At 41.9% G+C, this 15,205-nt stretch overlaps 1 protein-coding gene across 1 annotated transcript in view; it reads left to right on the plus strand.

Annotated features, from left to right (window-relative positions):
- Nucleotides 1–5,342: 5,342 nt before the first annotated feature.
- The window catches only part of Prpf4b (pre-mRNA processing factor 4B), a 34,138-nt gene continuing 24,275 nt past the window's right edge, over nucleotides 5,343–15,205 (plus strand). Inside the window, exons 1-2 of the mRNA XM_032885291.1 lie at nucleotides 5,343–5,517; nucleotides 12,973–14,169. Coding sequence (XP_032741182.1) covers nucleotides 5,477–5,517; nucleotides 12,973–14,169 — 1,238 coding nt within the window. The 5' untranslated portion in view covers nucleotides 5,343–5,476. The remainder of the gene's footprint in view (nucleotides 5,518–12,972; nucleotides 14,170–15,205) is intronic.

Here is a 15,205-nt window from a genome sequence, read left to right on the forward strand (position 1 = left end):
AAGAGTATATATGGAGGGATCCATGGCTCCAGCTACATATGGAGCAGAGGATTGTCCTATCTGGTACCAATGGGAGGGGAGGCCCTTGGTCCTGTGGAGGCTCGCTCTCCCAGGGCAAGGGAATGCTAGAGGGGTGAGACCAGAGGGGGTGCGTGGGCAGGGGAGCACCCTCTAAGAGGCAGAGGGGAGAGGGGATGGGATGGGAGGTTTGCAGAGGGGAGACCGGAAAGGGGGACAACATTTAAAATGTAAATAAATAAAATAACTAATTAATAAAAAGGAATGAAAGCAAGGAAGGAAAGGAAGCCAGAGAAAGAAAGAAAGAAAGAAAGGAAGGAAGGAAGGAAGAAAGGAAGGAAGGAAGGAAGGAAGGAAGGAAAGAAAGAAGAGAGAAAGAAAGAAGGTCAAGGAATCCAGTAGTTGTTCAGTCCACGAGGCTGGATATCTCACCCAGTCTTCATTCTATACCAAAATACTGAAGTAGGCTCTAATGCCAGTGAAGGAATGGTCTTGCCAGGCAGAGCAAGCAGGCAAAGAGCACGTGCTCCCTTCCTTCTTCTACATCTATTATATAAGCTGTCATCCGAAGGGGCAGCCCAGATTTAAGGTGGATCTCAAAAGATCTGGGATCGAAGATGGGTCTATTTCAAATTAGTTAAAGACAAATCCCTCACAGGTGTACCCAGACAGTCGGGTTTTAGTTAATTCCACCTGTGGTCAAGTTAACAGCCAAGAATAGCACAACACTGTCCTCTGGGTATAGCATAACCAGTCATGTCTTAGCAGAGCTGTGACTATCTGTATGAGGGTCTCAACAAACTTGGGCCTGTTGACTCTCTTGGGGGGGGGCAGAATCATTGGACCTTCAGTTGATATCCCAGTCCTTCCCTAATTTCCCCAGTCCTGCACAAAATTCTCCCCCAGAATTCCATGTCCTTGGAGATGCTAGAGGAAGTAGAGGGTAGAAGGTGAATGAAAAGGGAAGAACTCCAAGTATGCAGCTTTCAGAAGTTTCTCCCATGCCAGGTGAAATTTTTCAGTGGGGCAGCATTTTTTCGGCCATTCCCATGCCCCTTACACATGCTCCAATAAGTCAACCCCCAAAACTCATTGGCTTTATGAGCTAGGTGTTGGTGGAATCTGGAATCATTTCTTGGTTGGTTGTTGGTGCCTACTGTGGGGTAAACAGACATTCACATCGCCTTGGGAAAAATAACACAGCAAGGAATATCAAGACCAAGGCTTAGACTGAGGCTGTGCAACTGGAATGTGGGGAGCAGGATGAATTCATTATGTTTTAGTAGTGAAATTAATGGTGCCTACTAATGAACTTGATGATTTATTTAAACGACTTCCTTGTTTAGACAATAAGGAAGACAGCAGACAGTTTATTGGAGAGAAGGGATACAAATTTAGGTGGAGCCAAGTTCAGTGCAATCTTCCTTTCTCCTCCCTTCATTTTTGTTAAGGCCCAGCTGACTGCTGTTTTTCCCTTCCTTTTCCTAATTAAACATAATGTTAGAATTTGATTTATTTCTACAGAGTTCCCTATTGTGTGTTTGCTTTAATCATGTCCCAAGCTAAAGGTCAACTTGATTTTGTTTGTTTGTTTTGATTTGTTCTTCCTCTATAACCTTGTGATTTACACATTGTTTCATGGTATGTTCCAGAAACTTTATAAACCTGCATGTACTTTTCCCATGATCATAAAAACAACTGTAAAAATTCTGCTTTTTTGTAATTACCTTCTCACTTGCTACAAAGAGGCTCCCACCCTTTTAGTCTTGGCTGATTCTCTCTCCTACTTCATAGAGGACTGCAAATTTGGCCTAGCTGTAAAATAAAATTTTACCTTGCAACATTTTGGTGTTAGCTCCTGGTTTTTGACACCATAACAACCTATTTGTGTGGTTTTTTTTTTTTTTTTGAGATGTGGTATGCCCATGTTGGCCCTTAATTTACTTTGTAACCAGGGGTTATCTTGAACTTCTGATTTCCTGCTCCTTCTACCAAATGCTGGGAATAGTGGTCTGCACCACCATGCCAAGTTTCAGTATAAGATCTCTATAAGATAGTCAATAAATATATTAGGAACTCAGAATATAATTGACAAAATCGTGGGAAGGGGTGAAACTGTTGAAAAGAACGTGCGGAATAAGAAGCTTGTGACTTAAGTGGGGTATACAGGAGGAAGAGTTATTGAGACCCAGGTCAGAGGAAAGCCAAGAGCACATTAGGGTAGGTGGATATCCCCTCCCTTTTATATTCATCCCTTTAACATTCAAGTTATCTCTGGATAGTAAGTAATTCCAGCATCAATTTCATTTTGCACACAGCAGTGGCCATTAGCCAGTATGGTTTACTGGCAACATCTGTATCTCTCTCAGAGACTGCAATGCATCCTTCTATCCTTTATTGTTCCCAAGGCATTTTCATATTCACATGGCTGATCCCACTCATCAAGCAGGTGAATCATCCCATACCTCATAGAAGACGACCCTGAATTCCCTTCACAGTCTCCTCACTCTCAGCTCATCCACTGTTGCACGTCCCTTCTCCCATTATAAGGATCGCACAAACACTACTATAAAAGAGGCATACTGTCCCAGGCCACAGAGAACAGAGAGCCATATAGGGATTGTTCCTATGGATACACTACCCTCACCTAGACCAGCCACTTGAGCGTGTCTTGATGCCTGCTCCAGGGCCATCTAATCACACTTCTCAGTCACCTCCGCTCAGTCAGTTCTTGTTCAGATTCAGTTATGTTGTTTGGCTTTTCCTAAGAAGATATGAACAAATCATCCCACAGAGGAAACCAATGACAGCGCAAATAAACAATTCCACCAAAACCCAACTTGGCAAACTAAATAGTTGGCCTACCTTCCAGGCAAGCGAATAGGTTGGAGAATCTCCCTAGCAGTTAATGCAAGGCTCTTCTTAGCCTTGGGTGGAAGTGAATCTAAGAGTCTTGAGAGTTGTTTATTTCCCAAGTTTTAAGTAGGCTTCTTTAAGCTTTTCAGTTTGGAATTTTCTGAGTCTGTTTGTTTGTGTGTTTGTATTGATGTTGGGGGTTTTGTTTTTTTGTTTATTTATTTTTGTTTGTTTGAGACAGAGTCTCACTATGCAGGGCTGACTGACCTGGAATTCATAAAGATCCTCCTGCCTCTACCTCCAGTGAATTGAGATGAAGGGCATGCCCCACACCACAAACTTCCTTCCTGGGTCTTTTGGAGCCTCTACCCAGGATGAAATCGCTACATAGCAGGGCAAAGCTTTAGCAATTACTCCAGGTGGCAAATTGAATTCCACAAGAACAAAGACTGAATCTGGAGGATAAAGTCAACATGACAAAAGCCATAAATGCACATGTGACTAAAGTCAGGTTCTCCCATTTCTTTAAGAGACATACAAGCAATGATTACTATAAATGTCCTAGTGGATTTGTAGTGTTTCCTCCACATGATGTAAGAAAGCAGTAAACTGTACTGGAATGGAGTTGCCATAGCTCACTGGGACTAAGTTAGTAACGCTGTCTCTGGAGAGGGAAGATGTGTATGGTAAGCCCTAGAACAACTAAGACAGAAATCAACTTTTCAAAAGTGAAAAGGTATCATTAAAGACATTTCATCGAGAGACTTGAGACCCCAGGGAAGGGGGAGGAGGAATGGGAGGAGGAACTGTGGGAGGGGAACTGAGAGGGGAGCAATGACTGGAATGTAAATAGTAGTAAAATAATAATAATAATAATAATTTAATTTAAAAAGAAAAAAGAAATCTCAATGCTATTTCATAGTCACTGGATGCATAAGAAAGCCATAAAAGAGGGATAGAGTGGGAAAAAAAGAAAACAAAATATGGCAGACAAATCTAACTGCATAATACCTATGTTAAATGTGATTGGGTTAAACAATCAAGATGTAGATTGTTACACTAGATTTTTTTTTGTTTTTTGATTTTTTTAGAAACAAGATTCAATAAAATTCTGTCTAGAAGAGACAGCATTAGATTTACTGGCAATGCTTATGTAAGTATCAACAGGATAAACATATTTCAAATATATTTTCCAATTATTTAAAGAATGCCCATCTCGTATGGAATAATACTTGAAGCAACCACAGATGGTGGGAAAAGATGAAGCGTTCACAAAGCCACGCTTGCCTCCAAAGCCTCAACTTTTTGCATTGTCTGCTGGCGGCTTGCCAAGCGCTGTGGTCTCCACGGTGTCACCGAACAGGGCGGTCCTCTACTTGAGGGCTCCAGGGGTGCGCACAGACGCAATCTTGGCAAGCCGCTCTGCTGACGTTGCGGCAGAAGAGAGGTCCGGGCTGAGGCCGGGAGGCGGGACAAGCTGAGCAGGAGCTGGGAACTGGCAAGGCCTCTTTACAGCTGCCGTCCGCAGTACTAAAGCAACAACCACCGCCGGTCGCTTTGAACACGCCCACGCTTTCTCCTGGACGTCAGTACGCACGCGTCTCTCTAGCCTGCCAATGACTTCCGGGAAGCTGGTTCCGCCGGGGAGCGCTCACTTCCGCCCCGATCCGCGGAAACCACAGCTCTGGATCCGGCCGTTCCGATACCAGGGCTTCGAAGCGTGGTTATGGGGGGTTGGGGGATGGGGGGGTGGAGGTGGGGGGGTGGCCGGGAGAAACAAGGAACTGTTTGGCCTGTCACTTTGTAAACGTTTCCTGCATGATTAAACTAATGTTTCAACTTTTACTAACAGTAACAGCTTAGAATGCATTTAAACGTCTATTTCGCTCTCAAATGGATAATAGCGTGGAAATGTGATGAAAATCAAAATCTTCAATGGAAAAGTTTGCCAGCATCAGCACATTTAGAAGTGCTTTAATTTTGTTCTTTTAAGAATGGTGTGTGTAAATCTGAGATTGGTCTCAGTTCGGTATCAGACAACGTCCATTATCTCCAACTTAATCTTCTCAGAAGCAGAAAACTTAATTCCCATATAAAGCATAACACAAAGAACAAGGTCAAAAGGGGATCTGGGAGTTATTCTGGGTGTTTAAATTAGGCCAAGTCTACGAGCTCTCCGCTTATCAATCAGCAGCAACAAGAGACACAGAGCAATTTTCACCCACTACTGGACCACATAGAGAATCAGCGCTCAGAAATGCACTCTCGATACCAACATCCGACCCTTTTCTTTGCTCCTTTTCCCCAGCAGGCCCCTGCAATGAAACACTCAAACTTCCACACAGACTGGCGCTCTAGGTGAATAAAGCCTTGATCTCCCCGTGGTCCGCCCCCTAGCCCCGGAAATTACATCACGGCACTCTGCGCCCCGCCCCCGGACGCAGAATTTTTCTATCCGGATTCTTAGCGCGGACTCGGAGTGCCGCTTTTCTCTACGTGCTTTGCACATGCGCGACTGCTTTTCCCTTCTTCCTCCGCTCCCACTGGCGTCTACGGTTCGCGGAGCCGCCGCCAGCACCGCGGAGAAGTCGGGAAGTTCAAGATGGCCGCCACGGAGCCCCCGTCGCTGCGGGAGCAACCTGAGTAAGTGCATCGTGCGGGTGGTTGGAGCTGGGCCGCCTGGCCACCGTGCGGGGGACGGCGGCGACCTGCGCGACGGGCGGGAAAGTTCAGGCCTAACGGGCGACAGCCAAAGTTTGCCTTTCCGCGCGCCTTCGGTGGTGCGGCGGGAGGCGTGGGAGCCGCCCCGGCTTTGCTGCCGGTGGGGCCGCGGCTGTTGGGGTGCCGGCAGCGCGGCCTGCTGCGCGTCGTTGCCCCGGGAGGCGGCGGCACGAGCGGCCTCTACAGGTCCAGTTAGCGTGGTGGCTGCTGCTGCCCTGAGGTCGCGCCTTCCTGCTCTCCTCCCTGGGGGACCGTGGAGCTCTGGTCTCAACCCTCGGCGATCTCCCCATGGGGGATCCAAGAGGGACCCGAGGGGCAGTGGCAGCCGGCAGGCTAAGCCCCACTTTCCTAACGCCTATACTATCCTTGTGATCCTGCTGATGGTAAAAGCAGAGACAGGAGTGCTAGGGTCACACTTTTGACTGTCCCGGAAATTGTGCTAGCGAAGTCCTTCGCCCTTTACTCTTCATTCCAACCACAGCCCGGTATTTCTCTGTTCATTGGCAGCTTTCGAACTTTCAAACTTGAGGCAAAGTAAGGTAGACTACCTGGGTTTTGAGGCCTGGCAGTTTTTGCCTTACACCCTTTAGGAAGGGACATGGTAGAAGTATTAGGAATTATTGCTACTTATAAACCATTCTAGTCTGTGTTATAATTAAGCGAATATAGAAGTTCTTGAAGCCAAGAGAACATCCTTGAATAGGCAAAAGGACTAGCTCTTAAATAAAAGCAGTGTTTTGTTTCCCACGTTTACACTTGGAAACAACTTTAAAGAGAATACTATTAAAGACTGTTTGGCAACGGCACCCTCCCCACCCCCCATCTGCATTATCTATGCTTCCAACCTGTTTAGGAAAGCGTATGATACCGTCTCCAGCAACTTGTGACAGAGGATGACTTTACCACCAAAGAAGCTTGGCTTCTTTGCTCAAGAGTCTAGTTTGGGGTTCCTCTGTCATTTGCTTTACTCGGCTTGATAGAGAATTCATATTTTTATTAAGTATGTTTGAAAGTTGCATTGTTGTTGTGATAATTGGGCTTAGCAGAGAACAGATAGGGTTTTAACCAGACATAGCTTGTTGTTTTTCTAAGTTCATGGTGTGGCAGTTACAGGATGTTAGTCTAGTTTGATGGGTGTCTTCGGCTGTACAGCTGAGTACTGTTCAGGTAATCTGAAAAGTTTTTGGTATTATATCTATTTACATAATTTGAGGGGAGAATTCATTCACATTTATTTTGAGTATGAGCCAGCCCTATTATTTGCATATTTAAATAATCCTATCATTATAAACATGGATTTGTTTAGGCTCTGGCAACTGTACATAACACTGACCACGGTTTTTGCTTTACCCGCCCTTCCCCCACCGAAGTTGTGGAAATGGAATTTTTTTCTGTGTGTCCTATTTTTGCTAATTTGAAAGTAATTAATGAAGTAGTAACAATTTGATATGAAAGCAGGCACTATGTGTATTGCTGACCATAGTGCTCAGTGTCTCATGGCTTGGAGTTGCACTGAATAGCTTGTAGTTACAGGGAATCTATTCAACATAGAGAATCAAGAACACACATATTACATAGTTTAAGTTGTCCCCAAGGGCTCAAAGAGCTTTTGTTTTAATGGCCTGTGCATTTGTCAACTTCTTTACTTCAGCTTTAAAAAAAAAAATCTATTCGAAGTCCCTAGGGACCAGGGACTATTCAAATCATTCAAATAGTAGCTCATTAATTCTTGTAACAGCACCGTGGAGCTAGATACTGTTATTGCTGGTATTTTACGGATGATGAGAATAACACAGAGAAATTAAGTAGTTTGCTCAAGGTCACACTGCGATAGACACATTTAACTTTGTACAATATGCTTTTAAAGGCCAGCTTCTGACTGCTGTGCTGACTCCTTTTTCACTTGCCCCTAAGATTTAAAATACATTTTTTTGCTGGTGTCCCAGAAAGATCGTTGTAGGGGGTGAGGAGAAATTTTAAGGATCAAATTAAAGAACCCTTTTGCACATGTTAATAAGCAAGTACTTTACCCCTGAGCCACCTTCTCAGTCTGAGATCATTGAGCAGGGCCTGGCACTAGAAGTAAACCTAGAACCTCACACACACTAGCCTAAGTGTTCTACCACAGAGATGCACCTCACTCCCCTGAGCTGGCTGTGTCTCTCAGGCTGCCTCCCAAAGGTTGCCTTTACAAGCATGCCCTACCATGCCCAGCCAAAGATGTGCTTTTGATGTGTTGTTTCTAATACATTAAAATTTAATTCTTGGGACATGATTTGGAAAAGGTAAAAACAGAAACTAGGTTTCAGACCAATTGGTCTTTGGGATCCATTCTAACTCCTGTCTCCATCAATTCTGTTTTAAAATGATTTCACTTTGGAAGAGAAAGTCATTTAGTTACTTCCTTTACATTGGACTTTGCTCAAAAAAAAGTCTTGAATGCTTCCCAAATAAATTTATAAAGACTATCCTAGCTGGACATTGGTGGTACAAACCTATAATCCCAGCATTCCAGAGGCAGAGGTAGAGGCAGGCTAGTTGAGGACAGCCAGAGCTACACAGAAATTCTGTCTTGAAAGCAAAAAAAAAAAAAAAGGAAAAAAGTGACGTATATGTTGATAACTAGGCATGATGTTGTACACTTTCAATTCCAGGTCTTAGGAGACAGACTTCTCTCAGTTTCAAGCCAGCGAGAGCTATATAGTAAGGCTAGTCAAGCCACTGGGCTGCCTCTGATGGTGCATGCTTGTGATCCCAGCACTTAGAAAGCTGAGGAAGGGGCAGTGAAAGCTCTAAGCCACATAGGGTTACTTCACCTTACCCTGCCTTTCACGGTTGTGGGGAAGAAGGTCAAATGACACTAGTGCAGGGTAATTGATGACTTTATTTTGATGATAGTATTTTGAAAGTGTTCTGTGTCCTGTGTTGTGCCAGATCCTCCCAAGACCTCAGTAGCTTACAGGGTAAAACTTAAATGAGCCAACTGCCGAAGCCTGAAGCTTCCTGTGTTGTTTGTACTTTAGGTCATCTTTATCCTGGATGTGAGTGAGTGTTAACCAATACAGGCTAGTAGCTTGTTGATAAATACTTGCTTTGTGACATATTTGTTACAGACAGGCAAGTGTGCACATCCATTTGTTACAATGCAAATATAAGGAATAGATTTATATGTCTGGGATTTATATAGTTTTGTTGTCCATGAAAACTATCCAAAAGCCACCATTTGTCTTAACCAGCAGCTTTTTGTTAAGCTTTAAAAGAACGGTATTGGCAATGAACTCCTTTGTCACAGTTTATTTACCCATTTCGTGTGGTACTGGTAGTAAAACCAAAGCTTGGCACGGGCTGGGTACTAATGCCACTGAGGTGCCCTTGGAACCATAAAGTATAATTCTTGTTTCCTGAAGTTTGTTTTCAAAGATCAACTGAAGAAGATGGGAGTTTGATGCAGGGTATATAGGATTATTTTGGAAATCCTATATTGGATGGTCCTAAGGTAACATTTTTTCATCAAAGTTTGTAAAATTAATAGATTTTTTTAAAAGCTAGATTATATCACAATTCTTAATGAAACTTATTTCATGTCTAGAGTTAAGTCCTTTACTAAACTATACTTATCATTCTATTTCCACCATTTTTAAAACAACAGGGTTCTTTTTGGGGGGGAGGTAGATTTGACTTACTTAGGGTATTGCTTATTAAGTACCAAGGAGTACAGTGTGTGCACATAGAACTCTGGGAAGCACTAAGTACTAAGGAAGCAAAAAATATGGCTCTTATGTAATTACTGTGACCACATTATGTGAATTTAGTCTAATTGTCATAACCAACCTATGATTTGTCTGTGTTACTGATTATCCAGTTTTTATGGCTGAAAAAAGTGGCAGTAGAGGAGCACCCTGCCCGAGATTATAATAGCTGTGTTATGTGGGGCAGCATTTTGAGGCAAGTAGTTTGATTCTAGAATCATCTGCTGCCTTTGATAGTATTTCTTCCAATAACTTAGTAACTGCCCTGCATCTCCACAGAGTATGTTTGAACAGGTATACTTGCTAATATGTATACAATAATAGCATTTTACTCGGGCAGCTTAGTTTATGCTAAACACTGTTACAAAGAAGCATTTAATATCTTTTTAGGTAGGTACAGTTGTTTTTCTCATCTTACAGAAGAGATACCTGAGGTCACAGACACCTTAAACTTACCAAACCCTAGTCCCAACACTCAAGAGGCATATCTCTGGGTTTAAAGCCAGCTGGTCTACAAAGCAAGTTCCAGAGGGACAGGACTTGACTGACACCTTACCAAATTCTCACAGTTAGTACAGTAGTGGAACCAAGTTTCAACTCCATGCATCTAGCCTGGGGACTGTTTAATTTTAAGGACAGTTTTATGTAGTGTGACTTAAATTTCACTTTTGTGGCTAAAATTCTATACTGTGTCTACTTAGATTTTAGACACCATTTAAAATGAACGTTTTATCTTTAAAAAGATTAATACAATATTTAATACAATATTTCTTGAACTTCCCTCCTAATCAGTCAAGATTCAAAGGGGGAAAAAAACCCCTATCTTCTGGATGAGAGACTTCTGAAGGGGAAAGGAAGTTAACATGTATATCCTCTATAAGGAGCAAAGTTGAAATACCATTGGCAGTCTGATTAAATACAGGTGTATCTTCCTGCTCTGTAATATAAAACTGTATTAATGTACAAAGACAATGTTCTTTGAAGTTTTTGATTAAAAAAAAAAATGAGACCTAGGAAAGCGTACTACAGTTATCCTGTATCATCTCATACTCTGCTAGCAAGAAATTGCCCCACGCTAAAACCTAAGTTGTTAGAGGACAGTTCCTCTACACATCTCTTCAATGCATTTCCTTTCTACACTCCATCACAGCAGAAATTGAAGTTGGTAAATTTGAGTTTGTTCCGTTTGTTTGATGACATGCCATGGCTATGTGTGTTTCACTCCTTTGTTGGTGTCCTGATAATTTCTCACTCAGAAATAGTCAGTATTCTTCTCCCCTACCAAAGTATTGAAAACTGGGACCTAGAGGACAAGACTGTAGACTCACACACACACACACACACACACACACACACACACCCATAGTCCCCAGAAATGGCAGTGCTCTTGTAGGTAATCCAGCCACCATTCTGACCCTGCAGTTCCTGTGCCCATGGGTTCTCAGTGGACTTTTAGCTCTGTCTCACTCACTCTTGGAACCACATATATTTTATCATCTGGAGTTGTTTCACTTGAGAGATTAACCTTCTTAGACCAGAGTCTTTCACAGGTGTCATGCCCTGACCATCATGATCAGAGTGTGGTTTTCTCTACATGACTGACTTTTGCCATCTGCTTTCTCTGTTTGAAGTGCTGCTTCTCTCCAATTTTTTTTTTTTGCTTACTCTTGGATACTGTTAATCTACCTATACTTTCAGCACACATTCCTTCTCAGTTAACATCTTTTTTTCAATGTACCCAGTTAACAAATGGGTTGGGGATTCCATACACACACACACGCACACGCACGCACACACACACACACGCACACATACACACACACACATGCACACGTGCACACACATAAACACCTCTGTCCCTGGGATCTACAAAACACCCTTATTGACTGTTTTCAAACATGGATTTAGATGACCTGTGTTCCAACAACCTCTCGTTTGGGTCTCTTGTGTTGGTTCTTCTCCGTGTTGTCTGGTTGTTCTGTGTGGAGGTCTTTTCCATTGTACTATACTTTCCCTTAGGGAAGCAAATACACCCTTGGACATTTTTATTATCCGGTCACCTTGCTGAATACCTGAATGTAGTAGTAGTAGGTCATTTAAAAATGTGCAGAGACTGGTGAATAGATTCACAATTTCTTCTTTTGCAAGAAAACAAACAGCTTACTCAAAAGTACCAGGAATATATCATATCTTTTGAAGTCAGGTGGACTGTATCTTCCTCCAGAATAATGTGCTGGTCTAAACCAAAAACTATCTTGATTTTGCTTTTGGTCCCATCTTGTAGAAAGTGCCTTCGGGAGAGAAGGATTGTTTGGTAGGATTGATGCATTGAGTATGTTATTTTCCGTAGAGTGTTTTGAATATATTTACAGTGGTTCTGTTGGAACATAATACCATGTAAGTCAAGGAGCATCTGCAATGCCGTTGAGTCTGTATTTAATCTGGAATTACTGAACACTTATTTTACCTTGGCGAGTTGGGAGTCATAAACTTGTTATAGCAAAAGCATTTAAAACACAGAACCTCCCTTAGTTTGTACTTTTTTACATAGCATCTATGAATATGAACGTAATTTGGGATAACAGTTTTTATTTGGAATTCAGAGAAAATAATTCTCTGAACAAATCCTGGCTCAAATCCTGCAAACTTTCCAGGATTAGATTGCTATTGGCCTCCAGAATGTTTTTTCTGGTGGTTGTTGTGGCTTGGTAGCTATAGACCAAGATTCCTCTTGTTTTAGTTTGGGTTTTATACCACAAACAAGGCAGTTCTTAAAAAGGCAACCATTTGATTGGAGCTGGCTTACAGTTTGAGAGGTTCAGTCGGTTCTCATGGCTGGCAGTATGGCAGCATGCAGGCAGATATGGTGCCAGAGAAGGACCTGAGAATTCTACATCTTGAACCAAAGGCAAGCAGGAGACTCTGCAATCAGCCAGGAAGTGGCTCTCTTCTGCCCTGGGCAGAGCTTGAGCACTAGGAACCTCAAAGTCCTCCTGCACAGCAACATACTTCCTCCAGCAAGGCCACACCTATTCCAGCAGGCCACACCCATTCCTGACAGTGGACCTCTCACTATGGACCCTGTTCTTCTGAAGCTTCTGGGGGCACATTGACTTCTTTGGATTTAGCTAATATTAGCTATTGAGTTTTTTCAAGAAGGGGTGTTTTAAGTGAGATGTGTTCACAGCCAGTGAACAGGTAGATTATTGTTGACAACCAAGTTTTCTGAGCATCAAGTGGAAAAGGTTAGCTTCTCAGTATGTCATTTTCTGTGCTTTATGAAAAGAGAAAGGGGTCTTTTGTATTTGTGAGAAATGCTGGTTTAAAATCAAATTACTGGAGTTTCTGTATAACTAAAATTAATTGGATTTCATTGTTGCTGGTTTGGATTTCTTTCAGTTAAATGATGCTTTTCAAAGTCATACTCCATAGTATATTTCTTCTAATACTTTTAGATTTTAATTCAGCTATTATATTAAAACAGGTTATTGTGTCTCTACCACCTCAGCTTGCTTACAACATTTTAGTGACTATCGTGTTGCATCGAGTTTCATTTTATCATTACTGTTGCTATAACTGAATACTGTGTAAATACTGTGATTATAAAATGTGCTTTGTATATTTATAGGATGGACGATGCTGATAATTCTGAAAAGAGTGTAAATGAGGAAAATGGAGAAGTATCAGAAGACCAGTCTCAAAATAAACACAGTCGTCATAAAAAAAAGAAGCATAAACACAGAAGTAAACATAAGAAACATAAACATTCCTCAGAAGAAGATAGGGATAAAAAACACAAACACAAGCATAAGCATAAGAAACACAAAAGAAAAGAAGTTCTCGATGCCTCTGACAAGGAAGGCCTGTCCCCTGCCAAAAGAACTAAACTTGATGATTTAGCTTTGCTGGAAGACTTGGAAAAACAGAGAGCCTTGATCAAAGCTGAGCTCGATAATGAGTTAATGGAGGGGAAGGTCCAGTCTGGAATGGGGCTCATTCTGCAGGGCTATGAGTCTGGCTCTGAAGAAGAAGGAGAGATTCACGAAAAGGCAAGAAATGGAAATAGGTCCAGTACCAGGTCTTCCAGTACACGGGGAAAACTTGAAATTACGGACAACAAAAATAGTGCAAAAAAACGAAGTAAGAGCAGATCCAAAGAACGAACTAGGCATAGGTCAGACAAAAGGAAGAGCAAGGGAGCTGTCGAAATGATGAGAGAAAAAGCAAACAGGAGCAAGTCTAAGGAGAGGAGAAAATCCAAAAGTCCATCCAAGAGAAGCAAATCTCAAGACCAAGCAAGAAAATCAAAGTCCCCTACCCTTAGACGGCGGTCCCAAGAGAAGGTGGGGAAGGCCAGATCTCCTGCTGACGAGAAGATTAAGAGTGAAGAGAAAGGTAAAATAAAGGATAGGAAAAAATCACCAATTGTAAATGAAAGAAGTCGAGATAGATCTAAAAAATCCAAGTCCCCAGTTGACTTAAGAGATAAATCCAAAGACAGAAGGTCGAGGTCCAAAGAGCGGAAGTCAAAACGATCTGAGATTGACAAAGAAAAGAAGCCAATTAAATCACCTTCAAAAGATGCTTCTTCTGGGAAGGAAAATAGGTCACCCAGTAGAAGACCTGGCCGTAGTCCTAAAAGAAGAAGTTTGTCTCCAAAACAACGAGACAAGTCAAGAAGAAGTAGGTCTCCGCTTCTCAATGACAGGAGATCTAAGCAGAGCAAATCACCGTCTCGGACTCTGTCTCCAGGCAGAAGGGCCAAGAGCCGATCCTTAGAAAGGAAACGGAGAGAGCCAGAGAGGAGACGGCTTTCTTCTCCAAGGTAACCTGCTCACGAAACAGTCACGCTTTTTACTCACAATGTATATTTTAAAGGGAAAAAGTGAACATAAGGATAATTTTTAAATGATGGTGATGGGTTTCATAACTCTAATATAATTTAGTGTGTTAACACTAAAGTTTTTCTGTCTGTCTGTCTGTCTGTCTGTCTACTTTAAGAAGTTTAATGACCGGTTTTTCCAAGTTCCTGACTTAATTTAGCCTCTAACTTACTCAGTCGACTGTTTAAATCTAAACAGTTTTGTAAAGTGTACATGAGATTATTTTAGCTCAGTGAGAGGGACTCCTTCCTTTTGGTGGGGAGGGTTTTAAGACATGGTCTATAATGACAGAACTGTGACTGGCCTCAAACTTAGTATTCTTACTTCAGGCTCCTAGCTGCTTGGATCACAGGTGTGTCCCAGCATTTGGGCCCTAACTTTTGTATAGTGTACAATCAAGTGATTGACTAGGATCATAGAACTAAATTTGGGGAAATAGAGGAATTTTAGAAACTGGTTTATTGTGTGGAGGAATTGTGCATTTTGAAATTACTCTGTCGAGTTTTGCAAAAGATGTGGGCTTGTGAAGATGGTATGAATTCTGTCTACTCACTCCTCTTACTATTAATGTGTTCAGTGTAACTGAGTTGATCTTGACGTTTCCATCACCACATCCTGAGAACTTTGAGGAGAGTTTTAAAGTGCTATCCCAGGAGGCTTTGACTTTTCCCTTATGAGTAGCGTTACACTAAAACTGCCTTTTCCTTTAATGTTCTGCTTGAGGCTGCTAGGTTTACTGATCATTTATCTGAAGTGTTTCTTAGTCATCTTGGGTATTCCACTTTGAAAGTTTTATTAAAAACCAACCTTAAGTATTTATTCAAAATACCCCTGCCTTTTTTTTTTTTTATAATTGTAAAAGAAGTTGTTCCGACTAGAGAAAAAGTTAACTTCTTGGACTCTATAGCACCTCACAGTATGTTTATATCCTGCTAGCTCATTTTGTGTACACATTTTCTTATAAATGGGGTCTTCTAA

The sequence above is a fragment of the Rattus rattus genome, chromosome 14 (genome assembly GCF_011064425.1).
Source record: "Rattus rattus isolate New Zealand chromosome 14, Rrattus_CSIRO_v1, whole genome shotgun sequence".
NCBI classification, from domain to species: Eukaryota; Metazoa; Chordata; class Mammalia; order Rodentia; family Muridae; genus Rattus; species Rattus rattus.